This window comes from Dioscorea cayenensis, chromosome 1, assembly GCF_009730915.1.
Source record: "Dioscorea cayenensis subsp. rotundata cultivar TDr96_F1 chromosome 1, TDr96_F1_v2_PseudoChromosome.rev07_lg8_w22 25.fasta, whole genome shotgun sequence".
NCBI lineage: Eukaryota > Viridiplantae > Streptophyta > Magnoliopsida > Dioscoreales > Dioscoreaceae > Dioscorea > Dioscorea cayenensis.
In genome coordinates, this window is record NC_052471.1 from 29,918,235 (window position 1) to 29,941,733 (window position 23,499).

The 23,499-nt window shown below is 36.7% G+C and overlaps 2 protein-coding genes across 3 annotated transcripts; both read left to right on the top strand.

Annotated features, from left to right (window-relative positions):
* The first annotated feature begins 8,399 nt into the window (after nt 1-8,399).
* Nucleotides 8,400-12,694, top strand: LOC120273554 (probable methyltransferase PMT3). The gene is made up of 8 exons (XM_039280228.1): nt 8,400-8,547; nt 9,283-9,767; nt 9,852-10,016; nt 10,141-10,323; nt 10,431-11,025; nt 11,676-11,788; nt 11,888-12,108; nt 12,188-12,694. The coding sequence occupies exons 2-8, from the start codon at nt 9,501-9,503 to the stop codon at nt 12,510-12,512; spliced, it is 1,869 nt and encodes a 622-aa protein (XP_039136162.1). The 5' UTR covers nt 8,400-8,547; nt 9,283-9,500; the 3' UTR covers nt 12,513-12,694.
* Nucleotides 12,695-13,173: 479 nt separating this feature from the next.
* Nucleotides 13,174-20,404, top strand: LOC120273629 (serine/threonine-protein kinase 19). Of its 2 annotated transcripts, XM_039280336.1 has the most exons (11): nt 13,174-13,387; nt 13,490-13,563; nt 13,640-13,720; nt 14,122-14,214; nt 15,392-15,505; nt 15,779-15,850; nt 16,678-16,755; nt 17,138-17,331; nt 17,473-18,747; nt 18,953-19,043; nt 20,089-20,404. In XM_039280336.1, exons 1-8 carry the CDS (start codon nt 13,303-13,305, stop codon nt 17,327-17,329), a joined length of 789 nt encoding a protein of 262 aa, XP_039136270.1. In that variant the 5' UTR covers nt 13,174-13,302; the 3' UTR covers nt 17,330-17,331; nt 17,473-18,747; nt 18,953-19,043; nt 20,089-20,404. The 2 variants fall into 2 exon arrangements, with proteins under 2 accessions (XP_039136270.1, XP_039136338.1); XM_039280404.1 differs by lacking the exon at nt 17,473-18,747 and having other exon boundaries at nt 20,089-20,393.
* The last annotated feature ends 3,095 nt before the right edge of the window (nt 20,405-23,499 follow it).

Genomic DNA, 23,499 nt, shown 5'->3' on the forward strand with positions numbered 1-23,499 from the left:
AGAAGATGTAGTACAAAATGAAAAAGGGAAGGGATATATGAGTAAATATATAAATCAAAACCAAAACAATATATTAGTCATACTAAATTACTGGAGATGGTTAAATGATTAAACAAAGATAGGAGGTGAGGAATAGCGAAATAAAATCAATATATTAGTTATACCAAATTACTAGAGATAGTTAAATGATTAAACAAAGATAAGAGGTGAGGAATAGCGAAACAAAATATATACAGCATACTTGACAGAAAAGATCATTCATCTATAACCACTCTATTAAACTGGAATGTCAAATATTTTTGGTTTTGTCCTTAATTTAATACTTCATTTAATGTATGTCATGACACTTAAAATTTTGGACAGAAGATTAAAAAAAAACATATGATAAATTAAAATAAGCATTAAAATAGATGGAATGTTGGTGTTGATTAAAAATGCGGCTATTACTTTCAAGATTAAAATTTTTAAAAAATTATGTATCTTTATTTATGGTTTTTATTTGTTGTATATATGTAATAAATAAAAGGGAAAATTACTGTTCACTCATCGTAATTTTCAAAACTTCCCAAAAACCCCCTCCTACTTTTACACATCCCGGACAGCCCTTCCGTTAGTGTTTAACTTCCCTTTTACCCCCCTACTGCTCACTCTCGAATGGGTCCATGTTGTGAAATCCCATTTTTGGCCTTGAAAATGGTAGGAAAGAAAAGCGCCAAATCACATCATGCTCAACCTTTTCAAGGGCTCGCTTGGTTTCGATAGACAATGCCTAGGAGTTGCATTACATCTTGTTGTTCTCCTCATTATCATACCCGAAAATATATAAATCGCTTTCTCAAACGTAAAATGAAATTGATTTCCATCGGATCGGGTCAAGTTCACTTCATCTTCAAAACGAGATCGTAGTCGATTTTTATCGTCGAGCGCAGCATGTCGCCATTGTCGCCTTCTCGCTTTATGGTAGTAAAGTTAGTATTACTGACAGAAGAACAAGAATTACGACGAGTTCATTTCGTTGTAAAGTTCTTTCCTCGCTTATGGTTATCTATTTGTATATTTTTAAATAATGTTTAACTATTTGCTATTATCCGCTTAAATAAATTTACTAATATGTTTAATAATTGTCATATCCGCTTTAATACTTGCCATCTCCGCTTAACATTATCTTTACATGTATAATCTGCTCATATTAACATGTAAATTCTCAAAGTCTCGCGTAGAAACGGAGATCTTTTTCGCTTGATCCGAATCGTTGGCAGCGGCACGGGCAGTGGCAAGGTTATAGATCCCGCTGCATAAGAATTAACGACGGCATTAATTCTTATGCACGGTAACATAAATATCCGAACACCCGCTCGCTGTCATCGACCAATGTCGGCCACTATGCGCTTAATTTTTTCTCGGGATATGAAGAGTCACCGCTTGTGGACTTTCACACCATAAATAACCAGGGAAGAACCCTCCCCATGGACAACCACCCTCGTCGCCCTCATCCTCCTCTTCCCACGGACAACCACTCTATTTGAAAGGATGTTTCGTGAACCTTCTTCCCTTATCTTGAGAATCATTTAGCCGCAATCACGCAACAGTTAAACTATCTTTTTTTCGCCTAGTCGAAATGCTCTCACAATCGCCTCGAATGCGCAGGGATTCTTCAGCGTGGACGACGGGCAAGCAATTAGCCGAGCATTTCGACTTGGGTAAGAAAAGAAAGTTTTCACGATTTCGTGATTGCGGAGGATTCTCTGAGGAGGGAGATCGTGAAACATCCCTTTAAGACGGGGTTGATATTTATCACTGAGACTTTCTCATACCGCTTTAAGAAAAATTACGTCAGCAGTACAACTATTACGCTCCGTGTTTAACTATAAGGATCTTCGCTTAAGTCCCGACTCACGACACATTAATTAATAGTCGCTTTTTCATGAATGTGTTTGTTTAACCTTTTTAATGTTGTACGCTGTGCGTGTTCAAGTTGATGCGCATGTTATGCAACCGCTGTGAGCATTCGAATGTACATACACTTGTTTCGTTATACGAGGGTCGAGTCGTGAGTGATCAAAGTCCGAGAGGACGTTGTAAATGTTGTAAATGTTGTAAATCTTTTATAAATAAAACGAAACAAGCTTATTTGAATGTGAACTTCTGAAATTTAAACAGAGACCTAGTAAAAACAATGTGGGAAACAAAAGAACGTTATTGTAAACAATAGAAATAGTTAAACAATGACAACGGTGTTTAAGAAAATACGTAAAGATGTTTAAACAGTGACCCAGGAGGTACTCTCAATCTTTGTTTAATTACACTTATCTGACTTTAAATATTAATCCTTTCGTTTAAATATTTACAATAATGTTCAAACATGTTTACGAATTATTTAACCATCACTGTCTTTGTTTAACCTTATTTGCCAAGTTCAAGTTGATGCGCATGTTATGTAAATCGGCGTGAGCAAGCGAACAAATGGGAGACCCACTTATGCCCTAGACATACATTTCAAGGTAGAGATCATCGTTGAGGACAAACCGAAATTTTCGTGTTGGTCGTCAGTGTCGATGATCGCTACGAGGGCTGATCGACCAGGCAAAGAACTCTAGAATCTCGCCATCGAACTTGTTCATGTCGGCGTGGCAAGTTTATGGTATCCCTCAGAAACACGCTTGCGCAGTAATAATGCAGCATGCACACCAACGCACATCGATTTATTAGCTGGGTACTTCACCGCCGACAATCACAACCCAGGGCGACAAGGAAGCTATATTCTCCCATACCCGACGACGATGTGCCTTCGACGGAAATCGTGAGCTTCATTTCATGATCACCGCTGACGAGAAGGCACCGGCGGCCTAGACGAAAGAGGATCGAGTCGCAGTCAGCAGCAAATCCGCGAAGTTACATTGCAGCTCACCGCCATGGATCCGGCCACAATCGACGTATCTTGTAGATGAAACCGTCACGACTCAGGCATTGTAAATAAGTCGACGATGACAGTGGAAACATGGTGTATTGATAGGCAACTTTCCATATTTAAACTCTTACTCTTTACAACGAATTGAATGTATTTAAACAGAGACATTGTTATTTTTAAACGGACTGACCGTAATTTGAAATATTTCAACTCGATGTTTAAACGATATATGGTATATTTAAACAATGAAAGTGAAATGTACACAATTAGAACGTAAATTAAAACAATGAAATGAAAATCGAATGGAATTTAACCTCGCTTTACAATTCAAACAAACAAAAAAATTACATTTAGATATACAAGTCATGTTCTTCGAAAACAAAAAAACAATGAATTGAATTTGTCCGTGTTTACATCTCGAAAACAAAAATCGACATTGAGATATACAGGGACACGCTCTTCAAAAACAAAAATTTAACCTCGCCAGTGACGACACCCTTTGTCGCTGGACACCTACCGCCTCCCTCCTTAAGTATCGCGGTAACATACCTTAATCTGAGGTAAGGAACGTCTGCCTGCATGTAGCCGTGAACTTCTCACCCCAAAGTAATTGCTCGATAAAACCGCACGACGTAGATCGCGCAATCGACGCCTCCTTGTTTTTAGCGTGGGGTTTTCCTTGTCGGGTACGCAGCGGGTACTTTTAGTCGGCCGACTCGCCCGAACTCCATATCGACACTGCTGTCGAATAGATTCCACCGCCAAGATATGCAAGTCGAGATTAGAATACCGATTAAATACCAAGAAATGATATTAATCTGACATAATTAAAGAACTTACCATGTCCAACGCGTCCCTTATCGTCATTTCCCGGACATGAAGAATAATGCATGTATTCTTGTTTATCATCTGTCCGTGACGACTGACATGGAAGTGGTCATTCATGATTACTCGGAGGATGACACTTTGAACTTCACGCGTTCATGCAAACGATCCCCGACCATAGCCATAATTGTTTCATGTGCGTCGTCCTGCTTTGACATAAATAGCGCAAGAGGTCTGGTGATGGAGGCGCCGCTTCTGTAAGGATATGGCTCTTTGCTCGCCGATTTTTGTATTATGACAGCGAAAAGCTGCCCATCACATCATCAGATGACCATCTCCTTCCCCTCAAGCGATGTATAATTTGTCACGTGATGGTCGAGCAAATAGTCATTCTTCCACACGCGACAGTCTGTGAGGTTAAACGATAATGTATATAATAAGACCATATCAGTAAATATTTAAATGATATTATCAATTGTTACATGATATTATATATAATTAAACGTTAAGTAGACAAATTAAAATGATAACATAAAGGCATTAAACACTATTAGAAAATCGTTAAACACTATAACAAAACCTTTAAACAATATCATAAAAACTTTAAACTTACCCATCCATAGAGCAGTTGAGGAAGATCCTCATCAACTCCTGCTCATATTTGTTAAGACGTGATGAGCCAACCCATTTCTTCTTCTTGAACAAAAGCTTTACGGTCGTCGGGTCCCATTGTTGATTGGCCTTGATCATCTCTCTCGATGTTTCGGTCGGGGTCTTGACATCATCTTCCCTTGCCCGATGCGGGGCGATGGTAGACGATCATCGGCTATGACACATCGCTCATGGTTGTTCTTGTTGTGGGATTGTATCACGGCCCGATCGCGGTATGACGGCGACGACGATCAACCGCGAACACATCCTTACATGGTTCTTGTCGTGGTGGGATTGTGTCCTGCTTGATGCGATCTGCATCGGCCACCGCTGCGACGCGATAGCGATTGACGATCTTCTCAGCCGTGGCCACGGCGAGCGGCATCATCGGCGGACTACACCCTTAGCTTGTTCTTGATCTGCAGGATTGTGTCCCATCTTTGATCGTAATCTGGCAACCGGGTTCCAGCGGTCCATCGATTCATTAAAAGAGAGTTGACGACCTTCTCAGCCGTGACGGCGGCGAATCGGTGACGATGTCCTCCATGCTCGTGGCCGTGTCATCAAGCGGCAGCCGATAGATGCTGACATCGATCGCCGATGGTGTTGCTATTGTTTACATCGTCGCCGCGATGGAGACAGAGGCGATGTTGTTCTCCTCTTTTTCGCAAGTCTCTTCGAATGTGCCGCCTTGGAACGACCTTCCCGATGATGTACGTGCGTGCGTCAAATTCCCGACGCCTTGTTACGTCCCGGGTGCTTTAGTTCTTTGGAGGGATGACGCGCTCGGTTGTGAGCGTCCCTTCGATGCCTCAACACAAGCGACAAGCCGAGGAAACTCGGTCATCAATATCTAGCATACCTGCATAAGAGTTGCGGTGACATCTTCGCCTAATGTCGCGGTGAAACGCTGCTGATCGGAGGTGCGCCATGGTCGGGAGGCGCCACGATCGGGGGCCCTGCTCGTTGTGTCGGTAGGGGGTTGTTGCAATCTGCCGGGGTAGGGGAGGAGCTTCTCGTGATCAAGGAATCGTCGCGCGTGGTGGGTGTGGAGTAGGAGACAGGCGTCGCGTGGCACGATAGAGGCTGCCTCTCGTCCACGCCGAGCAGTGGTTCGGGAGAAATAGCATCCGTCCAGGTCGGTTGGCCCAACAAATATTTCTTCTTGACGTTCGCCGGGAACCCGACTCGAAACTAACATATGTAAACCAAAACAATTTCGGTGAAAATCGTTCATTTTAAACTATAAAAACTATATTTAAGCGAGTGTTTATATATTTAAACGTTATAGAATATAATTAAAGCGGAGAACAAAAATATTTAAACCCGAGTATGAATAACTGATTAAGCGGTAAATACTAAAGTTAAAGCGCGAAATAAAATGTTTAAACATTAAAGACTTATGTTAAACATTGTCCATGATTTATTATCTCTTTTCCATCGAGCGATGACAAGCTGGTTTCTACCGTCGCTTGCTTCGGTGAAAATACTTTCACCGTAGCACGAGCATCCTTGGGATCTTGCCGAAACGGACTTTCTTCCCGTTCCGGTCATTTCAGTAAAACCGAGGCGTTAAGCGACCGAAAGCAACCCTTAATGTACCTTGTGTTGGTCTCTTCCCGGCGCGATCTATCTTGCACTCGGCGGTAGCTTGTGGAATATCCTCCATAAGCCACTGGCGTCGCCTCGCCCGTGCGTATACGCCCCGTGGTCGGTAGATCATCGACATAATCAGCGATTCGATTCGAACCGAGCATGACGTATTTGGGAAGAGGAGCTGTACCCATGAGAGTACGCCATCGAGGAGTTTGACAAAATTATCTTCTTCTCCCTCTATCGAACAAGTTGCAGCGAGTGCTCTTGATGGAGTCTCTGTGTCTCTCATGGGTTTTGATAGATACCTCCCTCGAACGGCACGGGGTTTTCTTCTTACGAAGACCACGCTGCGTCGCCATCGCAACGCAGACCAGAACGAGGGCCACATCTTGAGGTCGCAAACTCAGCGAGCTTTCCCCGATCCCGAATTTATTGAGTGCGACCATCGTCACTTTGCAAAAGAGAATCAAGAAGGACCCTCTCTTGGTATATAGCTTCCATTTCGATGAAGCAGCGCAAAGCGGTGTCCGTCGAATAATCTCCCGATTAAAGTCGAGGGGTCATGTTATTTTTCAATTCGACTAAAGTCTCCACTCACAGGTGTCAAATAGCATCGCCCGTTAACTAGGGTTGACCGCCATAATCACCGACCGCTGACAATAACAACACATTCACAAAAGTTTAAGCGCAAATTTAAGGTTTTTAAAGCGGTAACCTCTCGGTTATTAAAGCGGATATATCAAATGTTAAGCAGAGACCCAGACTTTATTAAAGCGAGGCGAGAATACTTAAAGCAGAGCAACAAAACTTAAGCGTAACATCTCATTTCTTAAACGTCAACCCTCGTTTTGTAAAAGCTAACCATATCAAATGAAAGGAAATGTACATTATAAATATTACTATAATCATAACAATCGAAAAACTTTTTCGATAGTGTATCTGGGAGCTAAAATGCAAAAACAAAAACAAAAACCCTAGCCAGAAATCTCCCGTGCAGACTAACAAAAACCCAGTAGAAATCCCCCTAGCAGACTTCGATATCTTCCAACAAAAACGAGGAACACAAAAACAAAAACCGAAAAAAATCTTTCTTTATGTGAGAACAATTATCGTAAAACCATACTCGATACCTTAGATTGCAAATCGATGAAATGCCTGACTAGTTCTGTGGGGGACTTCTCCCTTTGAGATCCGATTGGAAATGAAAAAGTCAGAAATCTAGAGGCTTCGCGGTAGAGACAACTCGGAGACAGACTGGAATGGAAGGCGAAGACGCGAGTTGAGAAAAAAAGCAAATAGCGGCTCCAATAAATTGGTCTCTCGGGGTTCCTACTGGAAAACCACCCCACTTCCTCTCAAATCGCCCGAGATGGTCTGCAGCCCACGACTCCCCATGCAAGGGCATTTTTCATTCATAAATTTTTGAAACTCACTCGTTCACATCCGATTCTGAGGGGTTTGGGGGTTTGAAAAAACATCTTGTTTAAAAGGAGGGGGTTTTTAGGGATTGCAAAACTAACGGGGTGTTTTTGGCAATTTTACAAACTTAAAGGGTTTTTTTGGCAATTTCCACTAAATAAAATTATATGGATATTTATTTATCCCTTAATTGAAAATGGTGGAGTCAAATAGTCTTCCACTAATATCATGCCGACATTTTTATTCAACACTAGTTGCAATCATAATTATAAATTAATTAATTATGTTTAAATCACTAAACCACTCCCCTTAATACAATTCCACTTCCTAGATTTTTTTTTCCAATTAAATAAAATCTTAATAACTCTGTCTGTCTATTTTCTGTTAATGCGGATTAATTTAATTTATATTTCAGATATATATTTCCAAAAAATTAAAAATTACATATATACCCTTCTAAAATTTCCCTTTCTATACCTGCACATGATAAATTTCAAGTTAAATTAACTGCATATTATCATGTAATAATAAATATAAAACATGTCTTTTATATTTTTTTATATGATCATATTAATCATCTAAGATATCAATGGCTATATATTCATATATTTTATATACTGTGAGTTATGAATTAATATATTTATTTTCAGACATTTTTCAGAATATATATTAAATTGGGTTAATTCTTTCATAGATGACTTAACTATATGATCTTATTTTATTTTAGTAACTAAATTTTAATTTACATTAAAATGGTCATCATCTTCAATTCTATTTCACCGGACAGTCACTTGATTGATTTGAGAACCAAATAGTTTATATTATAGACAGAAAACCTATATCAGCTTTCCTGTAAAAAAATTAACCCTATTAAATTAAAAAAAAAACATGTAAGGGTATATGTGTAAATTTAGGCTTCTTAAAACTATTTATTTATTTTACATAATATAAAAATTCTTATCATTCTATAATGAAATAAATAATAAATAGTGAAAAGAAATCTCTTTTTCTTCTCAGATCTCACAGCTCTTTTCTTTCTCTTCCCCACTGTGCTTCTTTAGCTCCTCCCAAATCTAGGGTTTTTTCCAATCCTTGTTATTCTTCTTTAGAAATTGAGATCTAATCTGAATCCATTGCGTCGCTTGCTGGTGAGCCACTTCATTCATGAATTTATCCTTGTTTTAGCTCAGAATCGGATCCGATTTCATTGTTTTCAGTGGGATTATATGGAAAGTTTAGATTTTTGTTTTTCGGTGTTTGTGATAGCTTGTGGTCTCTTTTCTTTATTCTTGAGTTTGTAGTGTTGCTTGGGATTTGGAAATGCGGGGTTGGTGCTCTGGATTTTTGAATTCGTGTCTCGAAATTGTGAAAAAGGGCCCGTCTTTTTCTCCTTTTGTGATAAATTCAGTGTCTGAATTATTAGTCTTTCTCTTTTTTAGCTGAAGATGGTATTTGGTGCCAAGACTGAGGAGCTTTTTAGTATTGCGCAACAGTAAAAATTCCTTTTTTGGTTACTGGACTTGAAAATGGTTTGTTCTCTTGAATTCTATACTAGGTACTCCTGATTTGAATGAATGTTTTGAGTTGATATTCTCCCGTTGATGCATAATTTAAGCTGACTGAATTTCAGATTTACTGTGGTCTTGTTAAATTTTGTGCATTTTTCTTGCACGTTTTTGTTTGTAGCTTCACATCCATGCTTACTGTCCTAATTATTGTTTGTTGTTGGTACTGTGTTTGTTTGATTTTGAGTTTTTTATTGGATATTTATGAGCTTCACTCAGTAACAGTGAATGGCATGCATGCGTCTTAATGTCCTTTAATAATTTCATGCCATTTATACTTTGATGTTTGCTGATATGCTGGGGCTGACGTGGTTGCAGGGTTATTCATTTCAACATCTAGGGGACCTCAGGCTAATTCCTTTTGGAAGAATTCTTGTGCTGTGGGGGGCTTGCCATAAACAACACCAGGGATGGAAAATCTGATTTTAGGCTTTTAATCTTTAGCCTGTTGTCTGTATGATATTTTTGTGCTGCTTTAATCTGTAGAAAGTTGTTTTGCAAGGAAGATCATAATTGAGGATTAGATTGTTTGAATAATGAGGGGAAGAGGAGATGGGGGTCAAAAGAAGCACTTGTTACCTTTACTATGTATTGGGGCACTAGTCCTAGTTTTTCTGTTTATGTATTATGGATCCTTTTTTGATTCTCAAGAGTTATCCACTAACACTGCACTAGAGCATGGTAGTAAATTATCTAAGTCATTGAGTTGGTCTAGTGATGAAAGTGGAGAGGATGGCAAATTAGAAGAGTTTATTTTTGGGCAAGAACATAGAGATGATAATGTCATACCCAAGAGCTATCCGGTGAGTGAATTAGTTGTTTCTGTTCAGTTGCAATGCTTGTATGTTCTGTAACTCTGGCTCACTGCTTGTGTTATTCCTTTGAAGGTATGTGATGATCGGCATTCAGAGTTGATTCCCTGCCTGGATAGGAACCTTATATATCAAACCAGACTGAAATTGGATCTCTCTTTGATGGAACACTATGAGAGACATTGCCCTCACGCTGACAGACGCTACAATTGTTTAATCCCTCCACCACCGGGCTACAAGGTTGGATATCAGATTTCTTTTATTGCAGATATTTTGGAAGGCTTTCTTTTGTATCATGCATATCTTTAGATGTTACGCATTGTATTGGAATTTTTGATGACGCTAATATAGATCTGTTACACAGGTTCCCATAAAATGGCCTAAAAGTCGGGATGAAGTGTGGCAAGCAAATATACCTCATACTCACCTTGCACAGGAGAAGTCTGACCAGAACTGGATGGTTGTTAAAGGAGACAAGATTGTATTTCCTGGTGGTGGCACACATTTCCATTATGGTGCTGACAAATATATCAAATCTATTGCAAATGTATGTCGCCTCTGTCGTTAATTGAAATATGATTATTAGCTTATTTTCTCTTTATTGTGTTGGTATGTGTGGAAAGTCTTGAGTTTATTTCTGATCTGGATCAACAGATGCTCAACTTCAATAATAATAATTTAAACAATGAGGGAAGACTGCGAACAGTTCTTGATGTTGGTTGTGGAGTGGCAAGCTTTGGAGGATATCTGCTCTCATCTGACATCATAGCTATGTCATTAGCACCAAATGATGTTCATCAGAACCAGATCCAGTTTGCCCTAGAGAGAGGAATCCCTGCTTATCTTGGTGTATTAGGGACCAAAAGGCTCCCATATCCAAGCCGATCCTTCGAACTTGCTCACTGTTCTCGCTGTAGGATTGATTGGCTTCAGAGGAATGGCATCCTCCTGCTTGAGTTAGACAGACTGCTTAGACCAGGAGGGTATTTTGCTTATTCATCTCCTGAAGCATATGCTCAGGATGAAGAGGATCGTAGAATATGGAAGGAGATGAGTGCGCTTGTTGAACGGATGTGTTGGAAGATTGCTGCCAAGAAAAATCAAACTGTTATCTGGGTTAAACCTTTGACAAATGACTGTTATCACAACAGACGGCCAGGCACTAAGCCGCCTTTGTGCAAAACTGACAATGACCCAGATTCTGTATGGGGTGTACCAATGGAGGCATGTATCACACCTTACTCTGATCGTGAGTATTCAAACTTTTCTGCCTTTCTTGCCATGGCTTTTTTGCCATTGTCCTCTGTGAAAACCAATTCAATTATTGGCATCTTGATGTTTGGTTCACTCATTTGACTATATTTGCATGTTTGGTTCTTTGTAGGCTGATTTTAGTTGCCAACTTTATGATTGCTCTTTCACACATTTCAGCATATATATATATATGTGTGTGTGTGTGTGTGTGTGTGTGTCAAAGCGAGTAAGCATCATGTGTTCCATTTTTTTATCCTGTGACCTTTTAGTTAAGTTGTTTTCTGTTAGGCCTCTCACTATAGATTTCAAGCATCATCTACTTAAAGATATGCTGTATTCTCATCAACAATTTACTTTGTTTATTAAAAGATAAGGATACATTTCTTCACCATCTTATCTCATGCTTTTTTTTTTCATGAAAAATTTGGTCATGTCTAACTGTTATTACACTATTGCCACCTATTAAAAATTCTCCTGCAAGTACTGCAATTGGACAACATAATTTGATTTAGACAGTGAAGCTTCTCCTACTTGGTTTCTTGCTTATGGTGAATGCAAATGAGATATGCTCTGGATCTTTCTACACTAGCATGTAAAATCAAGTTCTTCAATTTTCATGATACAAGGTTTCTTCTTTTCTCACAGAGAACCACAAAGCCAAGGGAAGTGGTTTGGCTCCTTGGCCGGCTCGTTTAACTACACCCCCTCCTCGTCTGGTGGATTTCGATATTTCCCCGGATGTGTTCATGAAGGACATGGTATTTTTGACGAACTCAACGGTTTAAGATAAATCATTTTACATGCTTGCCTTCCCTTGTGCCTAATAAGATGCCCTGTATACTTACATAACTATCCAGGAAATTTGGCTACAAAGAGTGGAGGGTTACTGGAAACTATTGAGCCCCAAAATCAGGCCTAACACTATAAGGAACGTAATGGACATGAGGGCAAGCTTGGGATCATTTGCAGCTGCTCTCAAAGATAAGCCGGTTTGGGTGATGAATGTTGTTCCAGAAGATGGACCGAATACCCTCAAAATAATTTACGACCGAGGACTGATCGGCTCTGTTCATGACTGGTAATCTACTTCCAGACTGCATAACATATACAATGCAGTACATATGATTCAATGAAACTAATAATATACTATTTGGCAGGTGTGAGGCATACTCAACTTATCCCCGAACATACGATCTTCTCCACGCATGGACTGTCTTCTCCGGCATCATCGAGAGAAAAGGGTGCAGTGCGGAGGACCTTCTGCTCGAGATGGACCGAATACTCAGACCTACAGGTTTCATAATAGTTCGTGATAAGCCGGTGGTCATAGACTTCATCAAGAAGTATATGCCGGTGTTGCATTGGGTATCTGTGGCTGTCGTCGAAGCTGACCCAGGTTCCGACCCCGAAAATAGTGAGTCAGTGCTTGTGATCAGGAAACAAATGTGGAATACTAATGACAATCTGAAGTATCCTGCATAAGATTTAAGCTCTCAACAAGATTCACTCAACATTCCCTCTTGTTTTTGTAAAAGCACATATATATAAACAAGTGTTCAGCAATGTGATTTTGTAGGCATGGTCTTCTTCCTCTTAGAATGCTGCTTCTCTTAAAACATTTTTATCAAGGCAACATAATAATATTTATTTATATTCATGGTTTCTGTTTTTCTTGTTTCTTTTTCTTGTAATTTATTTATGTTTTAAATGGAATTGTTAAAATGTAACAGTTTATACAATGAAAAATCTGGTTTCTTTCTGTTTTTTGTTTTTTAATTTTTTGGCATATAGATGAATTTTTGTTTCTTTATAAAAATATATAGATGAATTTCAATTCTATAAAATATTTAAATTTTTTAAAAATTCCGAATTATATATATGATTAAAAAAAATTATGTTTAGTCTTTTCTTTTGCTCTCCCTCTTGGCTCGGGAAGGCCTTTGCTCTCAGCCGTTAGTCTTTGTTGTCCCAATTTTTCCTCCTTCTGGTTGTTGGTTTTTGTCCTTCTTTTTTTCCTCATTTCCGGTGAGAGATTGTTGGGATTTTTAAGTTTGTATTGTCTTGTTTTTTTTAATAAAATAAATAATAATTTATTCACTATATATATATATAAATTATGCTTAATAATAAATAAATAAAAGCACACATCTTTTTCGTATATAAATAACTGAAAATAACGAGAGCGCGCGCCCAAATCCATCTTCTTCAATCCGGAGGAATTCTAGGGTTTGGAGCTTGGAACGAAAAGGAGCTGGGGTGGTGGTATACTTCAATGGCGGAAACGTCGAATGCGAGGAAACGAGCGAGAGACGAGGAGAAAAACGGTGCCGGTGGAGAATATTATGGGGAATCCCTAGGTTTTGATTCCGTTCTTGATTTCTCTTTGATGTTTTGATAGATCGATTGAATTCGACGAATTTGGCTTCATTTATTTTGTTTATTATATCATTTGGACACAGAGAACAATCTGGTTTTCTGTGATACGTTGATAGCTCTCAGAATGATGCGTGCTCAGTTCCCAAAAATTGAAAAGGTGAGCTGTTGGACTCTTCTTCCTGTTTCATGCTATTGCATCTCGTTGATTCTTAGTAGTATGTTGTTCCTTTCAGGTCTCTATGCAACCTTTCATCTTGCGCTCGCAATTGTATAGTAGTGTCAAGGACAGGACGCAGGTGGATAGGGATCTGGAGGTTAGGTTTCCATCTTCTTGTTCTATTTTTGTTCTAAAGACACATTCTTGTTGCTATTCTCCAAAAGAATGGGCCGCAAGTTCAAATACCATTGCCCCATAATTGGTAATGATTTCCATTGTAAATTTATTGCAACAATGGTAAACTGCTCCTGCTGCTTTAGAAAGAATCAGAATTGTATGTAAGAGCCATAAGATGATTCAGTTTGTGGTCTTATGAACTGTCTTACAACCTTGGCTTCATTTTTATGTGGCTGTTTTGTATTGTAGCTAGGAGAAATTTGGAATTTAGAGAGGCTGTGAAGAATATTGGCATAACCCTTGTACATGTTAACATTGCTTGATATGTTTTTTACTTTCAGAAAGTGAACTTTTTCTTTTCTTTTCTTTTGTATCATGCAGTCTCTGAAGAAAGAGAAAATAGTGCTTTTGTTTAAACTAAATACTGGGCAGGACGATCATGCTATAATGTTCATGGATGATTATCTTAAACAGGTAAATGGTGTTTACACTTGTTTTTATTTTTTATTCTTTTAAGTGCCTTTCAATAGTGGATATCTAGATGAGAGCTTTTAACTTCAGTAATCCGGGGGAAACAGGTTGAAAATCTGCAAGGAAAAAGATAATGGAAGATGACTAAAGTTTAGTTTGTTAAACCCAAATATTCATATATTTACTGATCTTGGTATGAACAACAAACACCATTTTCAAACCCCAGAACGTATAACCTTTAATTCCTAATGAATGTGTGAACTCTTGAAAAGATTTCCTTCTTGTAATTGTAAAATACTGATAAAACTCTCCGATAATTTTGGAATGCTCTACCTATAATGTCTTCTTCAAGCTTTCAAAAGATACTGACTTGGCAGAGTAGATGAAGTTTGAATATCCATACACCAATGGTTGTATCTCATTTACCTCTAGATGAACTAGATTTATATTAGATGAACTGAATTAATTCCTTTTTGTTTTTTTGATAAATGTGAACAAGCCACAACCCTCATTGTTGTGAGACTAGGTTGAACCCTCAACCTCTCATTTTGGAGGGAAATTGAATTAGTTCATAAATCATTTATGGAGTTGCACTTGATATAAGTTGCGAGAACTGACTAGTGATTCTGGTTTATTTTGTACCCCATATTAAGACTAGAAATTTCTTCTCATTTTTAGACCAAATCATCCATGTTGTTAATCTAACCCACAGAACGTGCAAGGGTTGCTCTTTGGTTTGATTTGCTTTCCTTAATTTTGTATGCCATCTTCTTTTCCAAAACATATGCATTTTTCCAAACTAGTGCAATTGTGCATTAGTTTGTTAAGTATAATATGAAATTTTTATAGACGGAAAGATGGCACCACAACAGAACTTTCAACATAATTAATCCTGAAAAAGGGTGCCAGTTCAATGTCTCTGACTATAGAATTTTTTAGTGGATACCATTTTGATACATATATAAATATATATATATATATATATATATATATATTTGAGTTCAACTAATAGGCGCTCCCAAGGATTGCTCTGGGTTACAGAATTCCACACATCTTTAAACCACTGGGACATCTGATCTCCGTATTCTTGTTTCAACTTATTACCTTTCTACATTGAACACAGTAGACTTATATTTATGACTTAAAATCTTACGATGGGACTTATTATGGTTGTATATAGATGTCATTTTCTGTGAAGCGGTTGGGGCAAAATGATAATACAGAGGTTTTTGAGTGGTTCGAGCAATATGTTATTGAGTCAAAATTGGGCGACAGCATACAACATGAGGAATTGGTAAGTCTATTTTATCCTTTGGTTGATTTTTTTTGTTATTAGCATTTGAAAATTAAGTTTTGGGCTATTCCTTGGTTTGATGAATGATTATTTCAGTTCATGCTTTGCACATTTTTTATTTGTTAAATAATTTCCACGTATAGTTTGATATCATATCCTAGAAATAGTAATTCATGGCATGATTTTCATGCCAACTCTTCCTTTTATGCTTAAACTTTTCATTTATTGGGTATCATTTTTCTTTACAGTTTGGTGCTCTTTGATGCATTGCAGTGCTCACTTTTATCCTATGGAGGCAGAGTCAAAGATGAACATGTAACTTTTTTGATCAATGCTGGTCTTCTTGTAAGTAAATCTGTAAGATGGCAGTTATCGAACAACTACCCTGTATGGTATTGGTTACCTGTTGTTCTTGTTACTGGGATTATACATGCTTCTGTAAATGCAAAGTATAAATGAAGAGTAATTGTGGTGTTTTGCTTAAGGTTGCATTAGGGGTCAAGATGGCATATCAGACGATCTTCCTGACTGTAGGGAGCATTAACAGTTTGGCTATATTAATAGCATGACCTGAATAGCCTCAAATAACCTGTAACTAAAATTTTTAAATTAAGAAATGCGTATTTGTTTAGCTTTATATGCTGATGACCTGAACTACTTCTAATGAGATTTGACATTATGCTATCACAGTTTTAACCAATAATCTCATGTATGTGAGTTTGATCTAATGACCTTGAGGACTGCTTGATTTTTTTATGTCATATTCAATTTTGGTTACGGCCAAATATTGATATAAAATTATTTTGTATCATTCCTTTTGGTAACTACACTGACTTGGTCACTGACGGGATGCTTAGTGGCATTTTGTGTTAAGTTCTTTGGCAATTGATTTCTAGTCAACTGTCAAGTTCAATTATTGTCTCTGTGTTTGCATCTTGTGCCTGGATGAAAAGAAAACTATTTGCATCACTTAATTAAGCTCTTCGTAAAATCCCCTAATGGGTCCAGCTATGTTGTCTTCCTAGCAAATAGCAATTGGAGTTTGTAGAGTGAAAAGCAGATGCTATTGTTTTTTCTTATATTATTCTAAATTTATTTAGATGGGCCATAAATTAATATTCTTCCACTGTAAATTCACATCCTTATCTGAAGTTTGATAAATTATATTGTAGACACGTCAGCTGATTGATCCAAACTTGTACTGGTTTTCAATTCCAAATATCGGGTCCATTCTGAAGGGTCTTTCACAGGTACATTCTCCAGGGAATAGAATTTCATTTTCTTTACTTGGCATGCAGCGTACTATAATTTTTATGTTATTTTTGTTTTGCTGAATGATAATTTCTCCCTGGTAAAAGATTATTCCAATCAGGAAAATTGCCTCCTATTGTGATTATTTACATTTTCTGTGTGAATTATCAAAAAAATTTTGTTTGTTTATTTATTTATTTATTTGAGAAGCTAAAACTTTCAGTAACATGTTCCTTTAAAACCTTTCAAGAGGCATAAAGTTTATGCTCTGTTTATAATTCCTGCAATCAAGTATGTTGGCGTTACTGAGATAAATTTAATGAAGAATCTCAACTGTATTTTCTTTCTCATCTATAACCATAAATTTTTAATTACTGACAGGGAAGAAAAGAACTCCTTTCATTTTTAAACCGTAGAAAGTACAAGGAAATGCTACTTGCTCCACTGGAGAAGAAGCGCTTGCGATTATCACCACTTGATATGCGGTTTCATCTAAGAGATCTCATTGGGTCTGGACACCTCAGAACTGTTCAAACACCCACAGGGTTACTGGTGAGGGTGTCAAAAGATTAAGTGTAAGTTACTTTCAGTCTAAAATGGTTAAATGTCTGACTTTCAATTCGAATCATTTGTGATGGGACACTGAAAATAGGTTTATGCTTATGTGCATTTTTCCTGATCTTCTTTATTGTAATGTTTCTATGTCTGCTGGGAAGTACGATGGTTGATTATCTGGACAGCATGAGTCATTAAGAAAATACCACAACCTAAGACACAAGATTATGCAGCATTTATGCTATATTTTGTGATCACTATCCAGCACATTTCCTTAGATGCCAGTTTATTCAGCAGTAACATTACAACCCATTTGGTGCAAGATTACATTCTCCAAAGGCGTTTTCAGGAAAAGCAATTAATGTCTGATTTCTCGGTTGCAGCTGGTGTTAAATTTGAAAGTGTCATGTTTTATTGTATCTGGCATACAAATATTTTGTCTACATCGGCCTTCGTGTTCCTATTACGGATTCATCAGTTAAACTCCAAAATTCATGTAAAATGTATTTCATGGCCAAGCGTTGACCTCTTCTTGAACCATATCTGATCATTCATTTATGGAATCATCTTTTTGCCCCCATTCTTTTCTGTTTGAATCTATTCATATTGTATTTGCTTCATTCAGTTGAGTTGTAGTATATTGTTATTTTTTTCAATGGCACAGAAAAAAATGAGGCAGTATGGCATATTTTCCTTGAGCTTGATATCATTTCTTGGAAGCAACAAAATGATTATCTCCGATTTTTTTCAGCCCCTAGAAAATAAAAATCAAAACCTATGCTACTTGTCATTGTCATTTACTATGCATCAGTCACAACCATTTTGCTTTTATGATGAATATTATTGATGACAATACATAAATAATTCATAGCCATGGTACACAAGCTTCTATCAAATTTAGTGACTGGTTTGTGACAGTACAATGTTACCTCTTTTTAGCATGACTAGTTCACAAACAATAAATGGCATTTAGCATGCTGTTACTATCATCAACTTGTTTGCTATTGCCTCAAATAAGGAGTAATTGAGATCTTAAACTACTATTCAAAATGTTCTGCAAAGTGTTTCACATGTCTATTCTTGTCGATGGCTATGTTTAAGTATTATCTCATGATGAATTTTTATTGTGTTCATTGTCCATATATAGTCCCTTTTTTTCACTAAATGTTTTTATTTTTTATTTTTTGTTGATCAGGAAGTAGGGTTCCATCTTTCAATTACTCCGACTTTTTAACTTGTACCATCAACTTTGATAGCTCTTCATTCTTGAGTATTGAACTCAGTCTACTTTTGATTCCTCCAGACTTTTTGCTGAGTAGTTGTAACTATGATAACAAATATGTTGACATTTTCATTTGTTCGTCTTTTTGGTTTATATCTCAATTATTGCAGAGAGTTTCAATTTTTCGTATATCATCTTTCTCCATATGCAAAAGGTTTGTGTGCTCACCCACTAAGCTCCTACTTGCTTGTGTTTTTGGATGATTGCTTATGCCACTCTATTTTAAATACATTGGAAATTTTATAATCTAAGTTATGACAATGCGTATTTTCTGTTATCTCTCATAATCAGAAACAGGACTGATTAGTTTTCAGTGCTGTTCCTATCTGCTTACCTTATGTTATTACATAATTTTTCAGATTGGACACTTTTTATGGTGGTTGCAATCAGCTTATTTCATATTGCAGTCGTTCAATGAATTCAGCCGATCATTGACATGTTTCTTCAAAGGTAATCCTTATCTTTACTTAATTCTCTATCAGAATCTTCTGTCCAATTTGTCATTTAGATATGTTCGATAAGTTTATGTTTGGCTGTAAAGGTAGTAAACAAGTACATAAAAAATGTATAAAACTCCTACCTTCAATCGGTATATTTGTAATAATGTTAATAACCTATAGTAAACAGAAAACCTAATCAATTATATATGCCAACTAGTTTATATTTACCTTTGGAATAAAATCTCTGTGATTAGAGTAGTTAGAATTTTTCAATAATACTTTTTTTAAAAATTTATTTACAAGGCAGAGCACTAGCATTGCTCATTTTGAATTCACGCAAATGTAACGCGTGTTTTCTTGTCTTTCTTCTTTGTTCTGTGTGTTTCTCCGCCGATAAAACAGTATCTATACTTAAAAATATTTTATTTTCTAGATTACGAATCTTGGCTTTCTTTGCTCACATGTTTCAAGGTTGAGTGTGATACATCTCCAATCACTTAAACATCCTCTTCAATGGCCCTGAGATTTGCTCCAACTTGTGAAGCAACAAATTTGACATCTATCTAAACAATCCTCTCCTTTGTCCTATTGCATGTTTAATTTACTTCACTTCTCTTCCTGCTGATTATTTTAACAGAGCTTTATGATAATCCAATTGTTTTATTTCAAGACGAAAGTTTTGTCGATTTATAACTGAAAATGACCCATGACTTAAACACATTTGGCTTCATGTCCTGATTGGTAAGCCAATCACATAACTGCTAATTATTGGTGTTAACATTGCCCATGCTTGTAGACAACCATTTGCCACACTTTCAAGCCATCACACACAAATTATCTACACTCACTGATGCTCTCAACTTATATACATTTTCATTACTACCGTTTCTCTATTTGTTATCTTGTAGTATGATAACGATGACGAACAAACAAACGATAAGATATTTGTGAACTTTATCCTGCCACGTAAACGTTACTCATACTGTTTTTACTGTTTTTTAATTTATCTAACACTGTTTTGTGTCGATTTTATTCCATTTGTATGGTGTCAACAGGTGGATCGATTAGTGTATATCGGTTCAAGCTAATAAAAGTTACGTCGAATTCACAAGTCGTTATGAAGATTGTCGATTTTAGGAAGAGTGATAGTACTAGAGAGCATGACCCCATTGTAACGTGTGTATTTAAGAGCCAAAGGATGCTCTTTTGTTTATCTATTTTACAAAAGCATTGAATTGATTGTTAGATTGATGGACAATGAACCAAATATATATATATATATATATATATATATACATATATGTATGTTTAATAGGTGAGTTAGAGAAGAATAATGTATGCAACTTGATTTTGAGGCTTTTCTTTGATTTGATGTTGAAGGACAGTATGATTGAGCAATGAATATGCTATTCATGTTGGAAAACTTCATTATATTATAATAATTATAATAATAATAATAATTAATTTGAAGCCTTGTTTAGAGCTTTTTGTTTGTTATAACATGTCTGATAACATGCTTGGATTTGCAATGAATATTGAGGAAAAAGGATCTGGAATTTCTTTTTACTTGGATACAAGCATCATTTATATCATTTTTTTTTTAGTTTGTCCATCATTATGCAAACATTCATGCAAGTGAATGATTTCTTGCTTGTCAAGCACCGAATATATATATATATATATATATTGATAGTACTTCAAACCGATTAATTTAAAATAGAAAACTACTATATAAAGACATAATTAAATATAAATATTTTTTTAACATAGAAAAATATTTTTAAATATATAAGCCAAAAAAATTTTAATTATTAATGATCTCTTAAATTATTTTGTATACTGTATCTCATTGAAGAGACAGGTTGAAAAGACGGATTTAAATCTCCATTCATATAAATATTTTTGTACAAATTTTTGATGTGATTTGTCTTTGTTTTGTTAAAAAAAATTTTAATTTTTTATTACAATAGGTCTGTGTCTCGCAAGTTATTCTAGCATGAGAGATGATTTTATTTTAAAATTCATAATTATAAAACATGTGTGAAATATCACTTCTCAAATGACAATTATATAATTTAAATTTTTACTGCCTTGCATTTTCTTACTAACAGACAATCAAATATTGCTAAAAATTGACCCATTTCCCAGTTTTCTAGAAACAAACACACACAAAATTAATCAAGGGAAAATTACTGTTCATCCCTCGTAATTTTCAAAACTTCCCAAAAACCCCCTCCTACTTTTGCACACCCCGGACATCCTTTCGTAATTTTCATAACTTCCCTTTTACCCCCTACCGTTCACTTCAAATGGGTCCATGTTGTGAAATCCCATTTTTGGCCCTGAAAATAGTGGGAAAGGAAAGCGCCAAATCACATCATGTTCAACCTTTTGAAGGGCTTTCTACTTGGTTTAACGTTTAAATATTTTACTAATATGTTTAATAATTGTCATATCCAGTGTAATACTTCCCATCTCCGTTTAACGTTATCTTTACATGTATAACTATTCATATTAGCATGTAAATTCTCAAAGTCTCTCGTAAAAGCGGTGATCTTTTTCGTTTGATCGAATTCTTTGGCCGGTGTGCGTGGCGGTGGCGAGGGTTATGGTATCCCGTGCATAAGAATTAATGACGGCATTAAAATTTATGCACGGTAACATAATTTTCCGAACGTAAATGTACACAACTACAACGTAAATTAAACAATGAAATGAAACTGAATGAAATTTAACCTGCCTTACAATTGAAAACAAACAAACTTTACATTGAGATATACTAGTTATTGATGGGCAACTTCCCATATTTATTTAAACAATGAATGCATTTAGTTAAACAGAGGCAATGTTATTTTTAAAGCGGGATTTTTCACCGTATTTTTGAAATATTTAAAACCGATGTTTAAACGATATATAGTATATTTAAACAATGAAAGTGAAATGTACACAATTAGAGCGTAAATTAAACAATGAAATGAAAGCGAATGGAATTTAACACTGCTTTACTGATTCAAAACAAACAAAATTTACATTAACATATACAAGTCATGCTCTTCGAACACGAAAACAATGAATTGAATTTGTCCAGGATTTACATTCGAAAATAAAATTGACATTCGGATATACGGAGACATGTTCTTGAAAAAAACAAAAATTTAACCCGCTTGTGACGACCCCTTTGTCATGGACGCCGTGCCGCCTCCCTCCTAAGTATGCGGGTAACATACCGTAATCCCGAGGTAAGGAACATCCGTCATGCTGGTAGCCATAACTTCTCACCCCAAAGTAATTGCTCGATAAAGCGCATGAGCGAGAGCAGTGCAATCGGCGCTTCCTTGTTTGGCGTGGGGTTTCTATGTCGTGCACGCAGTGGGTACTTTTGCTCGTCACGACTCGCCCGAACTCCATATCGACACAATTGTCGAATAGATTCCACTGCTCGAGATATGCAAGTCGAGATTAGAATAACGATTTAAATACCAAGCAGGATATTAATAGGACATAACTAAAGAACTTACCATGTCCAATGGCGTCCTTATCGTACCGGACATGAAGAATAATGCTGTATTCTTGTTTTATCATTGTCGGGGACGACGACATGGAAGTGGCCATTCATGATTATCGGGAGGATGACAATTTGAACTTCATGCGATTTCGTGCACGACATCCCCGATCATAGCCATGATATTGTGTCATGCGTCGTCTGCTTGGACATAAGCAGTATAGCGATCCGGTGATGGGCGCTGCTTGTAAGGATATGGCTCTTTGCTCGGCGACTTTTTGTATTATGCATACTGGCGTCCATCACATCATCGATGACCATCTCCTTCCCCTCAAGCGGCGTGTATAATTTGTCGGCGTGTGGTGCTCGGCGTCGTTCTTCCATGACAGATCTTTGAGGTTAAAGCGATATGAGATATAATTAGACCATATTAAAAAAATATTTAAATGATATTATCAATTGTTACATGATATTATATATAATTAAATGTTAAGTAGACAAATTAAATGATAACATAAAAGGTATTAAACACTATTAGGTAATTGTTAAACACTATAATAAAACCTTTAAACAATATCATAAAAAAACTTTACACTTACGATCCATAGAGCGGTTGAGGGAAGATCCTCATCAACTCCTGCTTTCGTATTTGTTAAAACGACTCGAGGCCAACCCATTTCTTCTTCTTGAATAAAAAGCTTTCCGAGTCAGTCGGTCAAGTTTTGATTGGCCTTGATCATCTCTCTCGTTTAAACGGTAAACTCTCAGTTATTAAACAGAGATATAAAATGTTAAACAGAGACCCATTTTGTTAAAGCGAGGCGAGAATACTTAAAGCGAGGGACAACAAATGTTAAAGCGTAACATCTCATTTCTTAAGCGTCAACCTCGTTTGTAAAAGCGCAACCATATCAAGCGAAGCGGAAATGTACATTATAAATATTACATAAATCATAACAATCGA